The sequence below is a fragment of the Mirounga angustirostris genome, unplaced genomic scaffold (genome assembly GCF_029215605.1).
Source record: "Mirounga angustirostris isolate CCGP_5_RB_7025 unplaced genomic scaffold, mMirAng1.0.hap1 SCAF_5, whole genome shotgun sequence".
In the NCBI taxonomy this organism is placed as follows: Eukaryota; Metazoa; Chordata; class Mammalia; order Carnivora; family Phocidae; genus Mirounga; species Mirounga angustirostris.
The window spans coordinates 86,800,817-86,826,082 of NW_026991713.1; the positions used below are offsets into that span (position 1 = coordinate 86,800,817).

General features: G+C 35.6%; 1 protein-coding gene across 2 annotated transcripts in view; it reads right to left on the reverse strand.

Annotated features, from left to right (window-relative positions):
* The window catches only part of PIK3C2G (phosphatidylinositol-4-phosphate 3-kinase catalytic subunit type 2 gamma), a 345,844-nt gene that overhangs the window by 117,057 nt on the left and 203,521 nt on the right, over window positions 1-25,266 (reverse strand). For both annotated transcript variants that reach the window (XM_045869235.2, XM_045869225.2), the window contains 4 exons: window positions 24,404-24,496; window positions 22,836-22,965; window positions 11,871-12,007; window positions 9,831-10,000 (listed from right to left, as the gene is read on the reverse strand). In XM_045869235.2, the coding sequence (XP_045725191.1) occupies window positions 9,831-10,000; window positions 11,871-12,007; window positions 22,836-22,965; window positions 24,404-24,496 (530 nt within the window). The remainder of the gene's footprint in view (window positions 1-9,830; window positions 10,001-11,870; window positions 12,008-22,835; window positions 22,966-24,403; window positions 24,497-25,266) is intronic.

Here is a 25,266-nt window from a genome sequence, read left to right on the forward strand (position 1 = left end):
TTTTTTTTATACTATAGTTCATCTAGTATTTACTTGAGCAACTGAAAATGTCAGTAAATGGACATAAACTTTAGTCCCAAACTTTAGACTCGAGTGTTTGAATATGTATTTGTACCCTGAATTGAAATGTGGGACTCAGTAATGAGATATATTTTATTTTTATTACTGAAATTATTATTATTAATTTCATGAATTTCAGATGGTTTTGCCCCCAGAAAATATCATAGTAACATTAAAATATATTTTCTTAGAGATTTAAAAAATTGCAGACTCCCATCATAGTGAATGGTGATATTAGTATACAAATAAATGAATGCAGAAAACAGAATACACTGGGGAATGTTTAAGCCTACACTTTTCCTGATATTACAAGCGACCTACATTTCAGAGAACACATTTTGCTGTCCAACAGAAACAACCCAAGTCTCTTGTCTAATATCTATGAGTTAATTGAGAAGGCAAATTTGGAATCTTCATTGGATAGGACAGAACCTCATATAATTACACAACACAGGAAATCTCCTATGTGCAATATAGAGAAAACATAAGGGTGCATGTACATTACAAAAAGAACATTTAATGCCCCATGAGATCTCCAAGTTCTCAGCAATTATTAACTAAGGGGACTCTCACCAATAATCTGTTAAGTGTAAAATATGTTTTTTTTTTTCCTCCTAGTCTAGCCTCTTGTAGATACACTGTGGGTCCATAGACTCTGAGAGAACCCTGATCTTAAACTGCTTAGAAACTTTAGATACTGACTCTGGTGTTTCTGTCAGGCTCAGATACATTATCTCTCTTGTTTGAAAAGGGTTGTTAGAACAGCTACCTCTTAAAATGATCAGTCGTACTTTCTTAAGTTTGATATTTTGGGTGTGAATTTATAGTAGGTCAGGATTTTATGAGGACAAGAAGAGATTGGTCAGGTCAGCACCTCTAAAATCTCATGTTTCCTCCTTTGAGTTTGAGTTCAAGAATAAGTGTACAGTTATGCTTTGCATGGAATTCCAGAGTATGCTTGGAACAGATGTTAGTCTAACTATGAGGAAAAGATTATCAATGCCATAATGCTTGTGTAAAATTGGATTGTATTATCACATTTTAAATAGGATTAGGTTCTCAAATCAAGTTGGAAATGAAAATCAAGAATAGTCCAAGTTGCCTCTGAAAACATTTAAATCACCCATAAAGTTACCATTTGCATGATCAAAATTTATGAATCATGCTTAAAATGGACATTTTATCTCTTACTAAGTTTAACACCATGAGTTAAACTCTGTATAGGAGTAGGTACTGTTTCTTCAGTTGGATACCAGATGAAGTTTTTATACTAGGCTCATGTTTAAGAGATATGTGTAACCTTTCTTTAAAAACTAGATTCAGACTCAGTTGAATCTCTAAGATGCTTATATTGACAAGCACATTGTACCTTCGACTAACTGAGGAGAGCTTGCATATCCTCCATGTCAAGCATACTTTGTTCATAATGGAGTACAGACTCACTGAGTGCCAGAAGGCAGAATCCTCCCACTATTTTAATTGTTCTCTCTCCCTCTCTTCTTCCCTCTCTCATTTTGTTCCTTTTATTCCCTCTTTCTCAAACACTCCATCCTTTCTTTAGCACTTAATCATCCCCCATTTTTCTCATCTGAAAACTTACAAGTCTCTCTTTGAAGAAAATGCATTTTTTTTTTAATTGGAGGAACTGTTTTCTATATATACAGGGAAGGAGGTAGATATAAAAAAGGTTACTCAGAAGAAACCAGATAATAAAACCTAGTGGAATAATAAGGGGGGTGGGAGAAGAAGAAATGATAGTGAGTAGATGAAAATGACAGAACAAACTTTCTCTGGCAATAAGTCTATCTGAGAGTACTTTGAACATCAGAGCACTATTCAGATATTAGTTGTAGTTTGCCTGGAACTGGCTTTGTGAAACTTATAGTGTACCAATTTTTTTTTCAATTATTTTGTTGTGGTAGAATGCACATTACAAAAAAATTATCATCTCAACAATTTTTAAATGTATAGTTCAGGGGTATTAAATATATTCATAATATTGTGCAACCCATCGCCATCATCCATCTGCATAATTCTTTTCATCTTATAAAACTGAAACACTATACTCATTAAACAATAACTCCCCATTCCCCCCTCCACCCAGCAGCTGGCCACCACTATTTTGCTTTTTGTTTCTATGACTGTGATTACCCTAAGTACCTCATGCAAGTGAAATCATGCAGTATTTGTCTTTTTGTGGCTGGTTTATTTCACTTAACATAATGTCCTCAAGGTCCATCCATGTTGTAGTAGTCTTAGAATTTCCTTCCTTTTAAGGCTGAATAATATTCTATTGTATCTATATGCCACATTCTGCTTATCCATTCATCTGTAATGGACCCTTGGTTTGCTTCCACATTTTAGTTATTGCGAATAATGCTGCTATAAACATGAGTGTACAAAGATCTCTTTGAGACCCTGCTTTCAGTTCTTTTGAGTACATACCCAGAAGTAGAATTGCTGGATCATATGGTAATTTTTTATAAGTTTTTTGAGAAACATAATATTTTTTGAGGCCATACTCTGTCCCATAGTAGTGGGACCATTTTACATTTTCACTAACGTTGTACAGGAGGTCCAATTTCTTCTCATTCTCACCAAGACTTGTTTTCTGTTTTTTAATATTATCCATCTTAATCAGTGTGAGGTAATGATTATCAAATTTTGAGTCTCATTCCCCAGACTCCCACATGTAGACTTTTTACCATTAACTAAAAATCCCTTGGTAAATTTGTAGTTAGAATAACAGAATATAGCAGGTTATTAATAATTTTATCTTCAGGAAAATTGTACTTTCTTAGGTCAAGAGAGGTAAATTTTATGACATTTTTGTAGTGATCCTTCAATCAACCAAAACTGAGCCTCTGCTAAGTGTCAGGAACTAGCTAGGTGCTTAAGATACAAAGATGCCCTTAAGGCACTCACAGTTGGAGAGGTATTGGGAAGTGTGCTTTTTTTCAGATACTGCTTTCAGTAAAAAGAACCACAATGTTTATTAATAAACAACTGTGTGAATAACAGACCAATGAGACTCACCTAATTTCAAAGAACATTAAGATAGTAATTAAAGCATGTGGGAGATCATTAATGCCTATATAGCATCTGGATTACTATGAATATTACATTAAATCAGAATGATTGGAGTAAGACAAAAAAATCTTTTAATCTGTTAAGGGAGTTTTTTTTTTTTTTCAAGGATGGTTTTAAATTAAGGATATTTAGAATATAAACATTACAATACCCAAATTAGAAATTAAACAAAAAATTTTTAAATCAGTAGTAATTAACTATTGAAGATAATGTCAAGATGATTATAGATACAGGGAATTTTTATGACTAATATTGAGATGAAAATTCTGAGATTAATTATATTTGGTGATTGGTGATCTACAGGGATAAAGCTTGAAAAGGGTATAAACCATGCTACAAGAAGATATTTACATAGTATTTTGGTTATCTTCATGTAAATATTTTAATAGAAAAAGAAAAGAGTTGAAATTTTATTTTGTCTGTGTTCTGGAATTGTTTTGTCTGTGTCTGTGTTTTGTCTGTGTCTGAAATTTTATTTTGTCTGTCTGGAATGATTTTTCGTCTGTTTTAAATGGATTTATGTCCTCTGATATGCTGGCATATATTTAATAACCAACTCATTTTTTTTAGAAAAAAAGAAAGCTCTTACTTGTGACATTTGTCAATTTTCATGGTGTATATATATATATTCACTATAGCTGGTTTCAGGCTACCAGAGTGATGTCATTGAACATGGAGCTGAGAAGGAATACACACAATATGCTCTTGCAAGCTAGAGTGATCCAGGTCTAGCACACTTCTGCTTATGTCTGAAATTATATCAGAAGCCAAGAATGACTTGGTTAGGGGCGCCTGGGTGGCTCAGTCGTTAAGCGGCTGCCTTCGGCTCAGGTCAGAGTCCTGGGATCGAGCCCCACATCAGGCTCCCTGCTCAGCGGGAAGCCTGCTTCTCCCTCTCCCACTCCCCCTGCTTATGTTCCTGCTCTCACTGTCTCTGTCTCTGTCAAATAAATAAATAAAATCTTAAAAAAAAAAAATGACTTGGTTAAATACCTTACAGTCTAAATAAATCCGAAGAATAATGCAACCAACAAGATTGCAATGTAATCAGACAACAAGCCTCAAAGTCAGAGAACTTTAAGGACTAATAGTTCAACTCATGAATTTCAGAGTGCATACTTTAAAAAAAGTACCAAAATAAGATATTTAAATAATTTTAAACACAAAGACACAATAATCACCTAGAGATGCAGTCTCATTTCTTGTCACTTTGTTTGGAGTACTTACATTACAGTTAGTTACAATATTTCTAGAGTCTTTATGTGATGCTAGACACTCTTCTAAGCACTTTACATGTATCAGTTAATCTTCAAAAAAATCTGTTTCATAAAAATCTAAATTGAATCACAGAGAAGCCATTTGTTCAAGGTCACATCATTAGTACATTGTAGTACGGAATTAAAAAAAAATCATACAATTTATCTCCAAGGTATCTGAGCTTAACCACCACTCATACAACCTCTAAAATTAAAGACTTCATGCAAGTCTAGCATTACTGAAGTGAAAGACCATATTGACTGTGAAAATATAGTTTGAAAAAATAAAAATATGAACCAATGAATTAGAAGAACAATAAACATCACCAATAAAAGACCTTCCTTAATTTTTCCTCCTCCATAAGAGAAAGTCACCATCAAGAAATTACTAAGTTGAAATTTACAGTTTATTACAATGATATCTTTTAAGTAATGAAAAATTTGCTATATAGAAATCATTGTTACAGAGGAAATTTGAATGAAAAATTGTGGATGCATAATTTGTTAACCACTTTAATTTGAATCTTTGTGAGAGAAAATAAAGAAAGAAGATAATAATTAAGCAATATTTCAAAAGAAAAACCAATTGGCTTCAGAAAGTTGGTGAAATTCTTCATTGTTTCCATTGTAAGGGTTAGCCAAATTTTCCCCAGAATCATTAAGGAATGCTAGGGCTGAATTGCCCTGTGATTTAATCCATTGGTATAAATTCTCTTTATCTAATCTCTTAATTAAAACCAATAAGGAAGGATTGTTTGTTAATATATAGGATCTGAAATCCTTCATATTCATAACTGAGATGACATTTCTTTTTCTTTCTTCAAAGTTAGAAAGTCTACAGGAGGTTCCAATTTGGTCCAAGCATGGGCTTTCCAGATTTCTGGGAGAATGAATTCAGAGGAATGGTTCAAGGACACCGGGTAAGAATTTCAAATGAGAGTGTTGCTGGGCTAACTCAATATAATCCAAGAATCAGGAAAGCCAATGTCTATGGACATTTTCTAAACAGAATCACATAAATGTTTAGTGTGAGATATTCTGGAATGGTGATGTAAATATGAATATAAGGGGCAATGGCCCAGCAAGAAATCAGTTTCTCTCTCAAGATCCTGCTTGTAAGGAAAACATCACCTCATTGCTCTTGCTTTTAAGGAAACCAAAGATCAAAGGAAAATTTATTCCCAGACACACTACATCTGGTACTGCTCTGTTGGTCTGCTAATTTCCATTATTAAATTCTGTATCCTTGGCTAAAGGATATATCTACAACTTAGAGGGGGTCTTATGTATGTACATGATTTCTTTTTTGCCAACCCATAAACTATCCACAACTGGAAATTACTACTCTATATGTGCAGTTGAGCAATGATTTAGGCAAGTGCATTATGAAGTGAAATTAGCTGATATGTGTTAGTGATCCTTAAAAGTAACCTAAAAATTTATACAAATACTTTCCTCCTCTATGTTTTTAAAGAGTAAATAGTAGTATAAACACATGTGTCTGGGATACATGTATTTTCTTGTCTCAGTGGGTGCAGCATTTTATGTTAAGGAGTATGATCCTGGGTTATTACTGGCTATTACTAGAGCATTATATGGCTTTGCTAGACTGTGAGAGATTAGCATAGTCCTAGGGCATGATTTACATACCTGGCTTTGTACTTTATGAGCCGGTTATTAATATGTCTAGCATGTGTTTAGAAGAAGTTAGGTGAAGCTAGGCTTTTCTCTAAAGATCAGGTCTATAATGTAAAAAATGTAGTATAAATAAGAATGTTCATGTGTCATAGGGGGATACAGAGGTTTGATTTATAAGAAACCTATTGTCAACCTAGTAACCAATAAGAACAACCAATGGTCCTAGGACAGAAGAAGTCAGTTAGCTTATGAAACAACATTCAAATGAACTCTTGAAACAGCCAAAGAGACTTGGAAGAAAATTATTAGAATACAATTCAAAAGATATAGGAGTAATAATGAGTAGGAATAGTTCAGTTTAACTTTTAAACTCAGGGCAGAAGTTCAGTTTTAAGACAGAAATCCAAGGAGACATTGCTAATGAGTCTTACATAGCCACTGATGGAGATAAAATCTTGCAAATAATAATCCAAATGGATCATAGTGCTGCAGTTGGCCCCCTTAACTTGTGAACAATAATCAATAATCTCAAAGGAAGATAGTGCCAACTTCATTTTCATTGATCCAATCAATAATTATTGAATTATTGAACGATTGAATGATTCCCTATGAATAGTTTATTACCTGATAAGCAATATTAAGAACCTACTATGAGTGAGGATCTGTGCGGGGTACATTTTCATGTACCTCAGACATTGCACGAAAAAGATTTCAAATTGCCAAAAGAGGACCTGAATAGACATTTTTCCAAATAAGACATACAAACAGCCAACAGATATATGTAAAGATGCTGAATATCACAGATCATCAGGGAAATGCAAATCAAAACCACAATGAGATACCACTTTATAGCTGTTAGAATGGCTAGTACCAAAAAGCAAGAAAAAACAAATGTTGGTGAGGATGTGGAGAAAACAAAACTCTTGTGCAGTTGGTAAGAATGTAAATTGGGTACAGTCTCTATGGAAAGTAGCATGGAGGTTCCTCAAAAAGTTAAAAACAGAAGTACCATATAATCCAGTAATTTACATGAAGAAAATGAAAACATTAATTTGAAAAAATATATGCACCCCTATGTTTATGTCCATCAGTAGATGAATGGATAAAGATGTGGCATATATACACAATGGAATATTACTCAGCCATGAAAAAGAATGAAGTCTTGCCATTCATGACAACATGAATGGTTCCAGAGAGTATCATGCTAAGTGAAATAAATCAGACAAAGACAAATACCATATGATTTCACTTATATGTGGAATCTGAAAAACAAAATACAACAAACAAACAAACAAACAAAAAACAGAGACAAACTCATAAATACCCAGAACTGGTAGTTGCCAGAAGCAAGGGAAGTAGGAGGTAGCAAAATAGATGAAAGGGATTAATAGGTACAAACTTCCAGTTATAAAATAAATAAGTCACAGGGATGAAATGCACAGCATAGGGAATATAGTTAATAATATTGTAATAACTGTGTGGTGACAGATGGTGACTACACTTGCAGTATTTTGTAATATATAGAATTGTTGAATCACTATGTTGTACACCTGAAACTAATATAATATTATATGTCAAAAATTTGCCAAATATAGAAGCAGCAGTAGCTGTTGTAATATTAATAAACAAGCAAATTTGCCTCCACCTTTTCTATAGACCCTGGTACATATCTCCATTACAGCACTTACCATATTGTTTAGTAACTTATTCTTTACTTTTTATGTTTCCCTGAACTTTTTCTGTGGGACCGAAATATTTTTATTCCTTTTTTAACCCTATGGTCAACGCTGTTGCTGGTTAAATAAATAAGGGTTAACCCAAATTTCCAGTAGACCATACAGCAAAATAAATAAAGATGTCAAAACTATAATTTAATCTTTAAATTTCTGGGGAAGAGTGGATTCTAGGGAAAGCATGTTATGTGAGTAAATTATGTATATGCTCATGTATGTTAATTAACATTTGTCTTTCATAAACTAGGCATCCTGCCTCTATGGATGTTCTAATAGTCCGTACAACTCTTTATCTGCCCTGTCCACATTTTACAGTGATTATTTATGTTTTTGTCTTCCAGTATTCTAAGAAAGAGCAAGCCCCATTGAGGTGGTAAATGTGGACTATTACCCTTTGTGTCCCCAAGGTTTATTACAGTCCTGGTATTACACAGACCAACCTCAGTAGATTTTTAAGGAATGAATGCAGATGTGGTGAATTTTCTCAATGTAGTTAGCATAGAAGACAATATATTGAAAAGAATAACAAGTGAAATGATTCCATTTGTATGTCTCTACAAAATAGGGAAGATCATATTATGTAGTTTATGCTTGCATTTTAATACCAGATAATGGCCATCTAATGAAAGTTCATCATGCTATATTGTAGGAGACATTATTTCTTCTTTGGGGGAGCTGCTTTTAGCTAAAAGTGACTGATTACTCTTTAGAATGGTTTGATCCCATTTCTACTTTCAGGTGAAGTATCTTTTTAAAGCAAGGGATTTTTAGTCTTAAACTTTGGGTTTCCTTGCCCCAGTTCAAATAAAAAACAAAAACTTATTCAGCCACCAATTCTTTTTGGGTTCAGTAAATGATATAATTATTTGTTAAGACCAAAATCCAGGAGTCATCCTTGAATGTTTTCCTTTCTTCTCCTACCTGCTAAGCCCCTCCCCCAGCCCATTAATCATGGCCAGTGTCCAATCAATTAGCAGGTTCTATGACTCTGACTCCAAAATATATTCTCAATCTGTCAGTTTTTACCACTTCTTTTCCATTAAGGTCTTGCCTTAATCATTGTAGTTGACTCCTAACTGGTCTCACTGTTTCACAGGACAGCAGGAAAGAGTTTTGAAATCCACTGAAATCCATCAATAGCTTGCCCCTGAACCTAAAATAAAAGCCAACCTCCATACCATGTCTTCAGTGCCCTACTTGATCTGGCCTCCACTGAAATCTTCACCTTAACCTCCTACCACCTGCTCCTCTCCATCCACCTCTAGGCCCTAGGCCTACTTGTCATTGGAACATACTAGGCTTATTTCCATGTGCACGACTGTTATTTTTGCTGTTCTCTCTTCTTAGGATACTATTCTCATGGATTTCCACAAGGTGGATCATTAATTACACAGTGTCTCATCTCTTCCTAGAGGCCTCTTTAAAAATAGCATCCCTGCTCCAGTCACCCTCTATCCCATTTCTTTGCTTCAGTTTCTTATTAATAAATTAAACTCCTCATTTCCTCATATTATTTCTTTGCATGCTAACTTGTTTAATGTGTGTCATCTCTACTAGAAAGAGATTAGGGTTTGTGTCTGCCTTGTTTACTGTTACATCCTCAGAGCCTTGAATGGTAGTTGCTCACTAGGTATTTTTGGAATGATTCAAGGCTATTTCAGTGTAGGAAATGTGCTAGTTTTATGATACGTAGACCAGGGGTGGTGACTGCTATGGGCAATATACCAGATGTATTGAGACCATGAATTCATGCCTCATTGTCCATTCAAGGTTTATAAGAAAATGAAAATATTATATTTCAGACAATTCAGCCTGGAACAGGATTAGTGTCTCAGGGGAGAAGTCCACTAACAATTTGAGGAAACCTAATTTGTTCCATTAACAATCTATTGAAAAAATATTTCCTTCAATCTTATTAGATATATAAACATGTTTATGTCATCTGGGGGGAGATGGGGAGCAAGTCATCTGCTGGGTTTCTATGCCATTACATGTTACATATCACTCTAGGACATTGCTTAATTACTGTAATAAACATTATTTGCACACTGACCTTTTTATCCCTCCAAATGTTTGTGCATGACCTAGGAATTTTCCAAAGTCAATATGAAACATGTGGCCTGACTTTGTCAGCATGATATTGTCGTTATGTCGGTCACAGACTCCCAGGATGAACGTTACCACACACCAGCCAGCACAGGAATAGAAAAAGTTCCTCAAGGCCTAATCAGTTGAAAAACAATAACACAAAGATAACACACACACAAAATAAGCAAATGCATTAGCATCAGAGCTAATGGTAAAAACTATCATAAAAAGCAAAATTACATAATCGAGAACTACTTCTACATCTCAGTTGAGAGATTATGATTAAATGACTGGCTCTTGATAGGCTACAGAACATGAAGCAACCTCTTCTTTGGCCTAATGGATGTTTTCATTGAAATTGTGCAAAATATCTCTTTTACTCAGTCAGATCTAATTTTCATAGTTTATTGAAGAAGATTCCTGGTGTGGTTTTTTGATGTCTCAAATATACAATATTGAATGATTTTTTTTCAAGGTGAAAGAAGGAACAAAATGATTCAATATTGCCTATTCCCAGAGAAATTTAAAATATCTATTTGAATCTTTGAATTTTTAACACAGAAAAAGCCATATTGAGATATATGTAATATTTTATATTTATCTTTATAATAGGTAATCCAGTTGCTATCCCAAAGTGATTTGGTACAGTATATATCAGTGAATGTCTGTGTGGGTGGAAGTAGATTACTACTGAGTCAATTTTGCCTTCTGTTTCTTTAAGAAACAGAGGTTTCTTGCCAAAATTACTCTTTATTTTCAAAATGGTCCCTGGGTACACATCATTTTCATCAATGATGCAACTTTGACTGTAACCATGGTGTAACCATGAGTGAGTGGTTGGGCCGCAGTAATGGGTCTCCTAGAATGGTGTGGCTGACCTGCTGAAGTGGAAATCTGTGTCACTGAACTATATGTCTTAGTTCTCGATATCCCAAGTACCTGAACAAGTCATTTAATTTGTCTCTCTAGATATTTTTCACTTATAAAGTGAAGATAATAAAAGATACCCTTACATGGTAGTTGTGAAGAGCAAATGTATGTGAAAATACCTCAAATAATATAACCCCAGAGATTTGTTAAAACTCAAGCTATAATTTTGGGAATGGCTAAAAAAGATTTCAAGATAATGTCATCTTATCTTTGTTATTTGACCTCCAAAGGCCTGTATTTTGTTCTACTCCAACCTCACAGAAGTCTGGAATAGATGAACTCTTGGGTCTCTCTATCACGGCCTGTTCTAACTCGGGTGACCAATTGTCCCAGTTTGCTCAGGACTGAGGTGTTTCCTAGGATGAAGGAATTTCAGTGCTCTGGACAGTTCCAACCAAACTCAATGTTAGCCTATATTGTATCTTTGTGTGAATTAGCATAAAGGTACCTCTGCTTCCGGGTAGACCCTGTTGTACCAGTTCATGCCTTGGCAAGTAGAACAAAGCCTGGTTTTAACCAACTCATCCCCTTAGCTGGGAGCCCTGGTGTGGGGCAGAATCTGCATATCTGTACACTGCAGGCCAGATGCCAGTATGAAGTAAAGTGGGATAAAAGGTTTGCAGTCAAATAAAACGCTACATTTTGTAAAGTTCTGAGATGCTAAAACAAAAACAAAAACAAAAGCAAAAACAAAAACTCTATTATGCCTTCTGCAAACACTAAAAGAATAAGGCCTGGAAGAGTAGAGCTTAGCAGAAGAAATGCATTGCAAAGGAAGGAGGGGGATTTATAGAAATTGGAGATTGTGTACAGACATGCAGAGGTAACTTGAAAGAGATAGTTTCAAGGAACATCATCTCAGAAGAGATAGCTGTAGGAAGTAAAACCAAATACAGAAATTTTACCTAGTTAATATACCATTTAAACTGGATCATTATTACTAAGCTGATGACAGTGAATTAGAACTCAAGGTGTACTTAATTTACTTTTTCATAAACCACATTAGCTAATGATCCAGAGCATCCAGAGCATCTTATTTAATACATTATTTAAAATTAGCTACAGCAGGACAAACCTTTTCATAATCTGCCTTTAAATGGTTGTGCTGACTGAACCACTTTTTGATTGTGTTTTCTTTCAATGGTCCTATCAGTCCAGAATGGCGATGGATCTTTGCTAGGGTTATGGCATCAGGTACCATCTGCACCAACCCTGGTTGATAAAAAAGAGATTATAGAAATAATTCTTTCTTCACAGGATGAGGAATACTTAGGAATCACATCTTGAACTACGTAACAACAATAGTTGCCAGCACTACGTGGGTTACCCTTTTCTTTGCAAACCTTCTTTCCTGAAGGAGACTTACCTAGATGGCCTTTCTAATTTTTCCAAATCCTAGGGGGCAATGAGGCAATTTGTAGTGTTTGGGATCACATCTATCAGAAGAAAGAAGAAAGAAAAAACAAAAGAAAGAAAGAAAGAAAGAAAGAAAAGAAAGAAAGAAAGAAAGAAAGAAAGAAAGAAAGAAAGAAAGAAAGAAGAAAAAGGAAGGAAGGAAGAAAGGAAGGAAGGAAAGAAGGAAGGAAGGAAGGAAAAGAAAGAAAGAAAGAAGAAAGAAAGAAAGAAAGAAAGAAAGAAAGAAAGAAAGAAAGAAAGAAAGAAAGAAAAAGAAAGAAAGGGAGGGGGAGGGAGGGAGGAAGGAGGAAGGAAGCAAGGAAGGAAGGAAAGAAGGGGAAGAAAAAGAAAGAAGAAAGAAAGAAAGAAGAAAGAAAGAGAGAAGAAAGAAAGAAAGAAAGAAAGAAAGAAAGAAGAAAGAAAGAAAGAAAGAAAGAAAGAAAGAAAGAAAGAAAGAAAGAAAAAGAAAGAAAGAAAGAAAGAAAGAAAGAAAGAAAGAAAGAAAGAAAGAAAGAAAGAAAGAAAGAAAGAAAAAGAAAGAAAGAAAGGAAGGAAGGAAGAAAAACTTAACACTCCAGATCTTGGGCATATCCTTAATATTATAGCTAACAGTACTTGGCTCTTGTGCGGATTTTCTGATGGGTATTAACTGAGATAGCAAATGTAAAGCATTATATTTAGTAGAAATGTAATTACTTTAGAAAGAGGTGATTCCTCTTTCTAACCCTGAACATTTCTTTTTTTTTTTTTAAAGATTTTATTTATTTATTTGAGAGAGAGAGAATGAGAGACAGAGAGCATGAGAAGAAGGAAGGTCAGAGGGAGAAGCAGGCTCCTCGCCGAGCAGGGAGCCCGATGCGGGACTCGATCCCGGGACTCCAGGATCATGACCTGAGCCGAAGGCAGTCGCTTATCCAACTGAGCCACCCAGGCGCCCCTAACCCTGAACATTTCCCTCATGTTTCCAGTTCTTCCACTTAATCCTTCTAAAGGGAAATCACCTCCTATCTGGCTCTTTAGTGCTTCATTGCCTCACATTTGACCATGACCAAAATTAAGATTTAGATCATTAGCACCACTTAGATACTGTGCTGTAAAAATATCAGTTACTTTTCAGATCACATTTGTCTTTAGGGAACTAATCTTTGCTAAATCCCAAGCCATTTATCATAACACTTACATTGCTGACTACTCTGAAAACCTTGCACCTAATTTATAATAATCACGGTGGCTAAATTTTGTGTATCAATTAAAACGATAAATTATATCTTATACATTTTAAGCTAGTATGTATCATACACCTTTTAAATACTTATAACAATTCTGTGTGCATTGAGTAATCCGTGTAGTTCTATTCTTATAGTCCTCTAATGCAGAGTTTCTCCAATTTTAGTGCATATTTGTATCATTTAGGAATCTTGTTAAAATGTAGGTTCTGATTCTTTAGGGTGGGGGTGAGTCCTGAGATTCTGCATTTCTAACAAGCTCCCAGGTGATGTCAATGCTGCTGGGTTCTTAGGGACAAAACTTTTTAAGGTGGTATCATATAAGGCAGTAGCTCTCAAAATGGAGTGCAAAGAAACACTGGAGCAGCTTTATACAGTTACAGAGACATGGGAACCCCCTCCCCTCTTTAATACCCAAATAGAAAACCTGATTTAGTACTTGGTTGGGGCTGGTTATATCTATTCCCTCAATTTCCCTAAGTAATTTTTATGCCCATCAGATTTGGAGAGCCAGCAATAAAATAAATCTTAAAGAATTTTTATTTGCCCTGATAATCTCCCCCCAAAACTCCTAGGACATCATATACAAAGTAGTCATGAGAATTTTTTTTTATTTTATTATGTTATGTTAATCACCATACATTACATTATTAGTTTTTGATGTAGAGTTCCATGATTGATTGATTATGAAACCTAGTGTTCCATTCAGTATGTACCCTCTTTAATACCCATCACCAGGCTAACCCATCCACCCACTCTCCTCCCCTCTGAACCCTCAGTTTGTTTCTCAGAGTCCATAGTCTTTCCTGGTTGGTCTCCCCCTCCGATTTCCCCCCCTTCATTTTTCCCTTCCTGATATCTTCTTCTTCTTCTTCTTTTTTTTTTTCTTTTTTACATATAATGGATTATTTGTTTCAGAGGTACAGGTCTGTGATTCAACAGTCTCACACAATTCACAGCACTCACCATAGCACATACCCACCCCAATGTCTATCACCCAGCCACTCCATCCCTCCTACTCCCACCACTCCAGCAACCCTCAGTTTGTTTCCTGAGATTAAGAATTCCTCATATCAGTGAGATCATATGATACATGTCTTTCTCTGATTGACTTATTTCACTCAGCATAAGACCCTCCATATCCATCCACGTCATTGCAAATGGCAAGATATCATTTTTTTTGATGGCTGCATAATATTCCATTATATATATATATATATATATATATATATATATATATATATACCACTTCTTCTTTATCCATTCATCTGTCGATGGACACCTTGGCTCTTTCCATAGTTTGGCTACTGTGGACATTGCTGCTATAAACATCAGGGTGCACGTACCCCTTCGGATCCCTACATTTGTATCTTTGGGGTAAATACCCAGTAGTGCAATTGCTGGGTCGTAGGGCAGCTCTATTTTCAACTTTTTGAGGAACCTCCATACTGTTTTCCAGAGTGGCTGCCCAGTTTTCATTCCCACCAACAGTGTAGGAGGGTTCCTCTTTCTCCTCATTCCTGCCAACATTGTCGTTTCCTGACTTGTTAATTTTAGCCATTCTGACTGGTGTGAGGTGGTATCTCATTGAGGTTTTGATTTGGATTTCCCTGATGCCGAGCGATATTGAGCACTTTTTCATGTGTCTGTTGGCCATTTGGATGTCTTCTTTGGAAAAATGTCTGTTCATGTCTTCTGCCCATTTCTTGATTGGATCATTTGTTCTTTGGGTGTTGAGTTTGATAAGTTCTTTATAGATTTTGGATACTAGCCCCTTATCTGATATGTCATTTGCAAATATCTTCTCCCATTCTGTTGGTTGTCTTTTGGTTTTGTTGACTGTTTCCTTTGCTTTGCAAAAGCTTTTTATCTTGATGAAGTCCCAATAGTTCATTTTTGCCCTTGCTTCCCTTGCCTTTGGCGATGTTTCTAGGAAGAAGTTGCTGAGGCTGAGGTCAAAGAGGTTGCTGCCTGTGTTCTCCTTTGGGATTTTGAGGGACTCCTGTCTCACATTGAGGTCTTTCAACCATTTGGAGTCTATTTTTGTGTGTGGTGTAAGGAAATGGTCCAGTTTCATTCTTCTGCATGTCCAATTTTCCCAACACCATTTGTTGAAGAGACTGTCTTTTTTCCATTGGACATTCTTTCCTGCTTTGTCAAAGATTAGTTGACCATAGAGTTGAGAGTTTATTTCTGGGCTCTCTATTCTGGTCCATTGATCTATGTGTCTGTTTTTGTGCCAGTACCATACTGTCTTGATGATGACAGCTTTGTAATACAGCTTGAAGTCTGGAATTGTGATGCCACCAGCTTTGCTTTTCTTTTTCAATATTCCTCTGGCTATTCAGGGTTTTTTCTGGTTCCATACAAATTTTAGGATTATTTGTTCCATTTCTTTGAAAAAAGTGGATGGTATTTTGATGGGGATTGCACTGAATGTGTAGATTGCTCTAGGTAGCATTGACATCTTTACAATATTTGTTCTTCCAATCCATGAACATGGAACGTTTTTCCCTTTCTTTGTGTCTTCCTCAATTTCTTTCATGAGTATTTTATCGTTTTCTGAGTACAGATTCTTTGCCTCTTTGGTTAGATTTATTCCTAGGTCTTACGGTTTTGGGTGCAATTGTAAATGGGATGGACTCCTTAATTTCTCTTTCTTCTGTCTTGTTGTTGGTGTATAGGAATGCCACTGATTTCTGTGCATTGATTTTATATCCTGCCACTTTGCTGAATTCCTGTATGAGTTCTAGCAGTTTTGGGGTGGAGTCTTTTGGGTTTTCCACATAATGTATCATATCATCTGCAAAGAGTGAGAGTTTGACTTCTTCTTTGCCAATTTGGATGCCTTTTATTTCTTTTTGTTGTCTGATTGCTGTGGGTAGGACTTCTAATACTATGTTGGATAGCAGTGGTGATAGTGGACATCCCTGCGATGTTCCTGACCTTAGGGGGAAAGTACTCAGTTTTTCCCCATTGAGAATGGTATTTGCTGTGGGTTTTTCATAGATGGCTTTTATGATATTGAGGTTTGTGCCCTCTATCCCTATACTCTGAAGAGTTTTGATCAAGATAGGGTACTGTACTTTGTCAAATGCTTTTTCTACATCTATTGAGAGGATCATATGGTTCTTGTTCTTTCTTTTATTAATGTATTGTAACACATTGATTGATTTGTGGGTGTTGAACCAACCTTGCAGCCCAGGGATAAATCCCACTTGGTCCTGGTAAATAATCCTTTTAATGTACTGTTGGATCCTATTGGCTAGTATTTTGGTGAGAATTTTTGTATCCATGTTCATCAGGGATATTGGTCTGTAATTCTCCTTTTTGATGGGGTCTTTGCCTGGTTGGGGATCAAGGTAATGGTGGCCTCATAAAATGAGTTTGGAAGTTTTCCTTCCATTTCTATTTTTTGGAATAGTTTCAGAAGAATAGGTATTAATTCTTCTTTAAATATTTGGTAGATTTCCCCTGGGAAGCCATTTGGCCCTGGGCTTTTGTTTGTTGGGAGATTTTTGATGTCTGCTTCAATTTCCTTAGTGGTTCTAGGTCTGTTCAGGTTTTCTGTTTCTTCCTGGTTCAGTTTTGGTAGTTGATACATCTCTAGGAATGCATCCATTTCTTCCAGATTATCTAATTTGCTGGCATATTGTTGCTCATAACATGTTCTTATAATTGTTTGTATTTCTCTGGTGTTGGTTGTGATTTCTCCTCTTTCATTCATGATTTTCTTGATTTGGGTCATTTCTCTTTTCTTTTGATAAGTCTGGCCAGGGGTTTATCAATTTTGTTAATTCTTTCAACAAAACAGCTCCTAGTTTCGTTGATCTGTTCTACTGTTCTTTTGGTTTCTATTTCATTTATTTCTGCTCTGATCTTTATTATTTCTCTTCTCCTGCTGGGTTTAGGCTTTATTTGCTGTTCTTTCTCCAGCTCCTTTAGGTGTAGGGTTAGGTTGTGTATTTGACACCTTTCTTATTTCTTGAGAAAGGCTTGTATTGCTATATACTTCCCTCTTAGGACTGCCTTTGCTGCATCCCAAAGATTTTGCACAGTTGTGTTTTCATTTTCATTGGTTTCCGTGGATTTTTGTAATTCATCTTTAACTTCCTGGTTGAATATTCATTCTTTAGTAAGATGTTCTTTAGCCTCCATGTATTTGAGTTCTTTCCAACTTTCCTCTTGTGATTGAGTTCTAGTTTCAAAGCATTGTGGTCTGAAAATAGGCAGGGAATGATCCCAGTCTTTTGGTACTGGTTGAGACCTGATTTGTGACCTAGGATGTGATCTATTCTGGAGAATGTTCCATGCGCAGTAGAGAAGAATGTGTATTCTGTTGCTTTTGGGTGGAATGTTCTGAATATATCTGTGAGGTCCATTTGATCTGGTGTGTCATTTAAAGTCTTTATTTCCTTGTTGATCTTTTGCTTAGAGGATCTGTCCATTTCAGTGAGGGGGGTGTTAAAGTCCCCCACTATTATTGTATTGTTGTTGATGTGTTTCTTTGCCTTTGTTATTAATTGGCTTATATAATTGGCCGCTCCCATGTTAGGGGCATAGATATTTACAATTGTTAAATCTTCTTGTTGGATAGACCCTTTAAGTAGGATATAGTGTCCTTCCTCATCTCTAATTATAGTCTTTGGTTTAAAATCTAATTTGTCTGATATAAGGATTGCCATCCCAGGTTTCTTTTGGTGTCCATTAGCATGGTAAATGGTTTTCTAGCCCCTCACTTTCAATCTGGGGGTGTCTTTGGGTCTAAAATGAGTCTCTTGCAGACAACATATCGATGGGTCTTGTTTTTTTATCCAATCTGATAGCCTGTGTCTTTTGGTTGGGGCATTTAGCCCATTTACATTCAGGGTAACTATTGAAAGATAGGAATTTACTGCCTTTGTATTGCCTGTAAGGTGACTGTTACTGTATATTGTCGGTGTTCCTGTCTGGTCTATGTTACTTTTAGGCTCTCTCTTTGCTTAGAGAACCCCTTTCAATATTTCTTGTAGGGCTGGTTTCGTGTTTACAAATTCCTTTAGTTTTTGTTTGTCCTGGAAGATTTTGATCTCTCCTTCTATTTTCAATGACAGCCTAGCTGGATATAGTATTCTTGGCTGCATATTTTTCTCATTTAGTGCTCTGAATATATCATGCCAATCCTTTCTGGCCTGCCAGGTCTCTGTGGATAGGTCTGTTGCTGATCTAATGTTTCTATGATTGTAGGTTACAGATCTTGTCCCAAGGTGCTTTCAGGATTTTCTCTTTGTCTCTGAGACTTGTAAGTTTTACTATTAGATGTTGGGGTGTTGACCTATTTTTATTGATTTTGAGAGGGGTTCTCTGTGCCTCCTGGATTTTGATGCCTGTGTCCTTCCCCAAATTAGGGAAGTTCTCTGCTATAATTTGCTCCAATATACCTTCTGCTCCCCGCCTCTTTCTTCTTCTTCTGGGCTCCCAATTATTCTAATCTTGTTTCATCTTATTGTATCATTTATCTCTCGAATTCTTCCCTCATGATCCATTAGTTGTTTATCTCTCTTTTTCTCAGCTTTTTTTAATTTCCATCATTTGGCCTAGATCACTAATCCTCTCTTCTGCTTCATTTATCCTAGCAGTTAGAGCCTCCATTTTTGATTGCACTTCATTAATAGCCTTTTTGATTTCGACTTGGTTAGATTTTAGTTCTTTTATTTCTCCAGAAAAGGTTTCTCTAATATCTTCCATGCTTTTTTCAAGCCCAGCTAGTATCTTTAAAGTCATCATTCTGAACTCTAGTTCTGACATTTTACTAATGTCCGTATTGATTAGGTCCCTGGCAGTCGGTACTGCCTCTTGTTCTTTTTTTTTTTTTTTGAGGTGATTTTTTTCCATCTTGTCATTTTGTCCAGAGGACAATAGATGAATGAGAGAACAAAATGCTAACAGGGTAACAACAACCCCAGAAAAATATACACTGAACAAATCAGAAGAGACCTGACACTGGGGGAAAAGAAAGGGAAAGAAAGAAAAAAGAAAAAGAAAAAGATAAAAACAAACAAACAAACGAAAAACAGAATATGATCAAATATGATCAGGCTGGTGCATAGATCAGTGCCACACACTAGATTTTGGTGCATTTTGGTCTGTTAGAAGAAAGTGCCTCCCAAAATTTTAAAGAAAGAAAAACTTATATATGTACAAAAATAAGGGTAAATAAAATGAAGGGATGGAATATGACTGTAAAGATGAAAATTATAAAAGATTTTATAAAAGGAATTGATAAGATAAGAAGTGGTTGAAAAAAGAAAGAAGAAGATTTAAAAAAAAAAGGGAGAGAATGTGATCAGGCACGAGACTAGAACAAAGCCATACACTAGAGATTTAGGGTATATTTTGTTCTGTTAGAAGAAACTGTATCCCAAAATTTTAAAGTGAGAACAACTTATATATATATACCAAAAATAAGGTTAACTACTATGAAGGGATAGAATATGACTCTAAAAATGAAAAATAAAAAAGATTAAAAAAAAAAGGATTGATATGATATTGGTTGAAAAAGGGAAAAAGAAAAATTCAAAAAAGAAAAAATAGAAAAAAAAGAAAATTAAACAAATTAACTTTGAAAGACTAAGGAATCATGGGAAAAAAACCATGGATTCTATGTGCAGTATTCCCCTAGCGGTGGAGTTCTGCCTTTCTCATTGATCGGTAAATTTGGTCTTGGCTGGCTGTTCTTGCTGATCTTCTGGGGAAGGGGCCTGTTGCCATGGTTCCCAAAAGTCTTTGCTGGAGGCAGAATTACCCCGCCCTCGCCCATTCCAGGCTAAGTAATCTGCTCGGGTTTGCTCTCAGGAGCTTTTGTTCCCTGCAAGCTTTCAGTACAGCTTTGGAGGACGAGAGTGAAAATGGCGGCCTCCCAATCTCTGCCCCGAGGAGCCGAGAACTCGGGGCCCCACTCCTCCGTGAGCCCCCAGAGAAAAGCAGCCAGTCACACCCGTCTCCCCAGTCTCTGGCCGCACTCCGTGCTCACCTGCCTGCGACCAAGCATTTCTATCTCTGGCACATGACCCCATGTGGTGTCTCCAAACCCAGCAGATCCCTGTGGTGTGCTCCTGCACCACCCCTCCAGGGGGAGGACGGGGAGTTTCCCTGGATCTGCCACTTGTTGGATCCCTGCTGGAAGAGCAGTGGCCCGACTGTGCCGCAGATCACAATTTATGGCAATGCCAAGCTGAGAGCCCACTCCTCGGCTCAGTCTCTGCAGCCAGCTTCCCTGGTCCAATACCTGGGAGTTCTGCCACACTCAGGCACCCCCAGTCTTTCTATGACCCCGAGGGTCCTGAGACCACACTGTCCCCGTGAGGGTTCCACACCCCGCTTAGCCACGGAGTGACAACCTTCAGTGGAGCAGACTTCTAAAAGTTCTGATTTTGTCCTCTGCTGCTCTATCACTTGTGAGAAGCAGCTGACGGAGGACCCCTCCCCGGCCATCTATCTTCCCAAGTATCGCCTCGGATTCACTTCTCCGCATGTCCTACCTTCCAGAAAGTGGTCGCTTTTCTGTTCTGAGAGTTGCTGCTATTCTTTTCTTTGATATCCTATTCATAGTTGTTCAGAATGGTTTGATCCCTATCTAGCTGAATTCCTGGGACCAGATGAAATTTAGGTTTCCTACTCCTCTGCCACTTTTCTCCTCCCCCTTAGTCATAAGAATTATAATCAACAATAATGTTGATAAAGTCATGCAAACTTCTGGCCTGGAATATACTCTCCTTTATGGGTAGCAACTCTGTTTACCTCATTTTAGTATTCCTTACCTTACTTTGTGATATTTCTTGAAAATAATAGATATTCAATAAGCCTTGGAAGCATATTAAAAATGGAACCTGATCTTCTAAACATGATGTTTGCTTTAATGATTTCTATTTTTCTTGAAGAAGTATTTTGCCAATATAATGCTCTTTCAAATCTTAACAACTACAGAAGATTGTTGGTAGATAGGAGGATTAATAGCTTGTTTGTCTTATGACATCTGCAATTTTGGGTAAGTCTACATTCATTTTTGCTGAGTCGTTTTATTAACTTTAAAAGATTTAGCCTCTGTTACATTATATAATTTGAAACTGAGAAATGAGTACATGCAATTGAAGAATTCCACTGAGGTCAGTGATGTATTCAATCTCTGAAGAAAAGGTAATCCATGTGACATCAAAAAGTTCAGTTTGGCTCATCTAGCTTTATTCTTACTCTTTCAATACATTAGGATTTGAAAGAAATAGGTTACTTTATGTAAGAAAAAGGAGAGTAAATGCAAGGAATAACAATCTGAGTAGAAATGATAAAGACTCTTTTAGGAAATAGAGCTTTCGAAAGGGTTTAGGGGTGGATACTTGTCATGGAAGCAAGAGTCCTATTATCAGAATCAAAATAATTGGGTAGTATGACTTGTAATAGAGTCATCCTGAAGTATCAGGTTGCAAGTTAACCTAACACGGAGGTACTTCCATACCTAGCTTCTAAAATTTCAAGTCACAGTTGGCTGGGGTACTGAGGCTTGTAGTGGGACCTCAGGAACTGGGGGGCAGACAATGATAGTTTTTCTGTTAGGTTTAAATTGTAGCCCTGCCTGAATAACAACAACAACTACATGGTTCTAGGTCCCTTTTCTAGTTCTATGATTTTTTTTATCCTTTTGTTTATGCAGATGTATTTGCTATCCTACCAATTAGTTGAATGAAATTCTAAGTGGCAGTGACCACATTCAAAAAAGATTATGAAGTATTTTGGGAATTATTTCTTCAATTCAGCATGATTGTAATTAAGTACAACTTTCACTTGTGATGGTAATAATTTGGGTGGACCACCGACGTTACTTTCATTGAAATGTGTATAAATGTAATTATATTTCCATATTAACATCTTGGCTTTTATAAAGAAAAAAGTATGTTCAAAATTTGCATGTTTGGACATCTTTGACTACTGATATTATGATTTATTTAAAGGTCTTTTAGAAATTAAATGCAGATTTATAATATATTTAGAATGTTCAGAACTAATTTAAGCATTTGCAACTTTGTAAATTTTGTGTTAATAGGCAACAATTGAATTTTTTTGAATGAATAAGCTTTTCTGTTATTATCTTTAAAAAAGGGAAAAAACATACAAAAGACACACAAAAAGATACCACAGTTAACATTTGGATTGTCAAAATCCTAATTAATATCAAAAAAGACATTACATTCTTTGACATTCTAAATTACTTTGACTTACCACTTTTGAAAATAATTCTCTTTAAGGAAGAAGAATGACTTTGTATTGTTCTTTTGACTTTAAAATTTATAGTCTAAAATGAAGGCTGTGGAAAGTTTGATGTCATGTTACCAGTGAATGTTTGAGATAAATAATGTAAGTCAAATCACTTTCTAATCTATACTGACCTTGACCTTTTCCTGTGGATAAACATCTATAAATGATCATTTGCATATCCAAGCCCTCCTGCAGCCAAATATTGTCCATCACTTGAATAATCTGTAGAACAAGCATATCCTGACGAAGATCATCTCCGGCCTGTTAAAAACAAAATTATAGACTCTAGATTTCTCTTTGAATTCCATTAAAGGCCTTCAAATATGGTATATATCATTTCTTTCCTCCAATACATTTCCAGCCCCACTTAGGATGGTTTCAATTGTTTTGTTAGTATTAAGAACGCCTGTGTTTCTGAAAGAAGATTAAAGAAAATAAGAACTTTCCTTTAAATGATTACAGAAGCTTCAGCCATCAAATTAGAAGTTGCTTGGAATGTTGTTCGCTGATAATAATCTTTTAATTTATCATCCACGTGCAATATCTTAGATTTAAAGTCTAGTGAAGAGAGGCTTGATGAATGTTTATTCAAATTTTAAACTCAGCCAAGAGAGATTTCTTTCTAACTAAAACATTATTTGGTATGCCATAAATTTATATGCTGATATACAGTTAGAATACCAAGAGCTTCTTGACTAAGAGTATAAATAGCACACATAGGATTCATCTGACTTTAAATCATTGACTTCTTATATTATGAAGGTGGTTAAAAAGTTTTCAGAGTAAACAGCCTTTGATAATAAGAAATGATTAAGGGGTAATTTTCTAGCATAGGTGAAGGAAATGGAATATATCCAAAGGGGAAGGTTGGTTTTCTGCTTTTAAACTAACAGGTTTGGTTTTGAAAATGTTTTCTAAATTATATGCAGAAAAATATTCCAAGATGAAATTTTTGGTATTTTTTTTTTCTTCACCCAAAATGTGCTGTTTTGTGACCATTAATGCTTGAAGTTACACAGGTCAAAGCCAAAGTATGGGTGTGCTAAAAATTATCCTCAAAAATAGTCAAAATCCACCAAATAAATCACTCTGAGACCTGATTATCTGGTTTGGCTGAATACTTGATTAAATTAACTGAATGACTCTAAAGTCTTCCTTTTCACTTACAGCTTCTTCTTTGGTCCCTCTTTCCTATTTGTCTATACCCCTGTAACTACATTTTACTCTACTTTCCTATGGGATTCATGATAAAGACTGACTTGGCCTCTATTTATTTGAAAATAAGAAAATAATCCAAATTACTAAAGTAAGCAAGTGCCTGCAGATAAGAATTTTATGTTAAATTAACATATAATTTGAATTTTAGCTAATACTGATTTTAATTTAGTATCTAAATCAAAAGAAAACTCACTAGGGGTTCACCACACATTCCACTTTCTGTGCTACTCAAAAATGTATAATTTCATTTATTGAAACATATCTTCTTAAGTTTTTCACTGAAGGTTCACTAGCTTGAGCCAGTAATGATTGATTTATTGTCAATCATTGTTTGACATGTACTATAATTCTGTAAAAATGCAGAATCAAAAATAACTGGAATCCTCTGTGTGGTTGTCAGAGGAAAATACCTATAATAATTTCTTTTTGCAAGAAATAACTCAATAATTCTAACTGTGAAATCAATTTGATGTTTTTGTACCTTAAAAATGACGCCGATGTTTTTGCCCATTGGGTTAGCATTGATGAAAGTAATCTTCAATGGCAAAGCGTGAGATGTGAAATATGAACATGCCTATAGAAAGGGAAGAGAAAAATGGTGAGCAAAATAAAGCAAAAAGAACACTTTCCCTGAAATCATGGGCCTCTTGCATAATTTGTTATATGAGCAAATGTAACACATATGAATAATTTTTACACTTTGGAACAAATAAACATATTTATTAAAAACAACAAAACAACTTCAGTCTACTAACCAAAGCCTTTACTTAGAAACTGAAAATCCAGCTTCTTGGCAGCTTCTACTCTTTTTCTCACTGAACAGTGATGAAATGTTGGGGATTTAAATAAATTAAGTAGTATGTAGGCATTGTGTTTATGATAGTTAATATCTAAAAGATAAAATTGCTATTCAAAAATTGATTTCCTTTTAATTATTTCTTCCCTGCAGAATACATTAAGGAAATATGGATATACGGTTAAGAAGTTCAAATTTGAACTTTGTAACTTACTAGCTGCAAGACCTTGGACAAGCTACTTAAATGTTTGTATCCCACTGTAAAATGGGGATAATAACACCTATCTCAAGCATATTTGTAATAGATATATGGGCTAATAGATATAAAAGACCTTCCACAGTACAGTGCCTGACACTAATTAGATACTCAAAAAAAAAAAATGCATTCTTTTTCCCTTTTTGTTAATGAACATTTTCTTATCTTTACAAATAACAGCGTGTTTCCTCCTTTCCTTTCTTTCAGTTATACTTTGCATTTCCATTTTCAGCTTTATGATATTGACTACTTTCCATTATACTTTCCTTTTTGCTTATTTTCCTTTTATGTT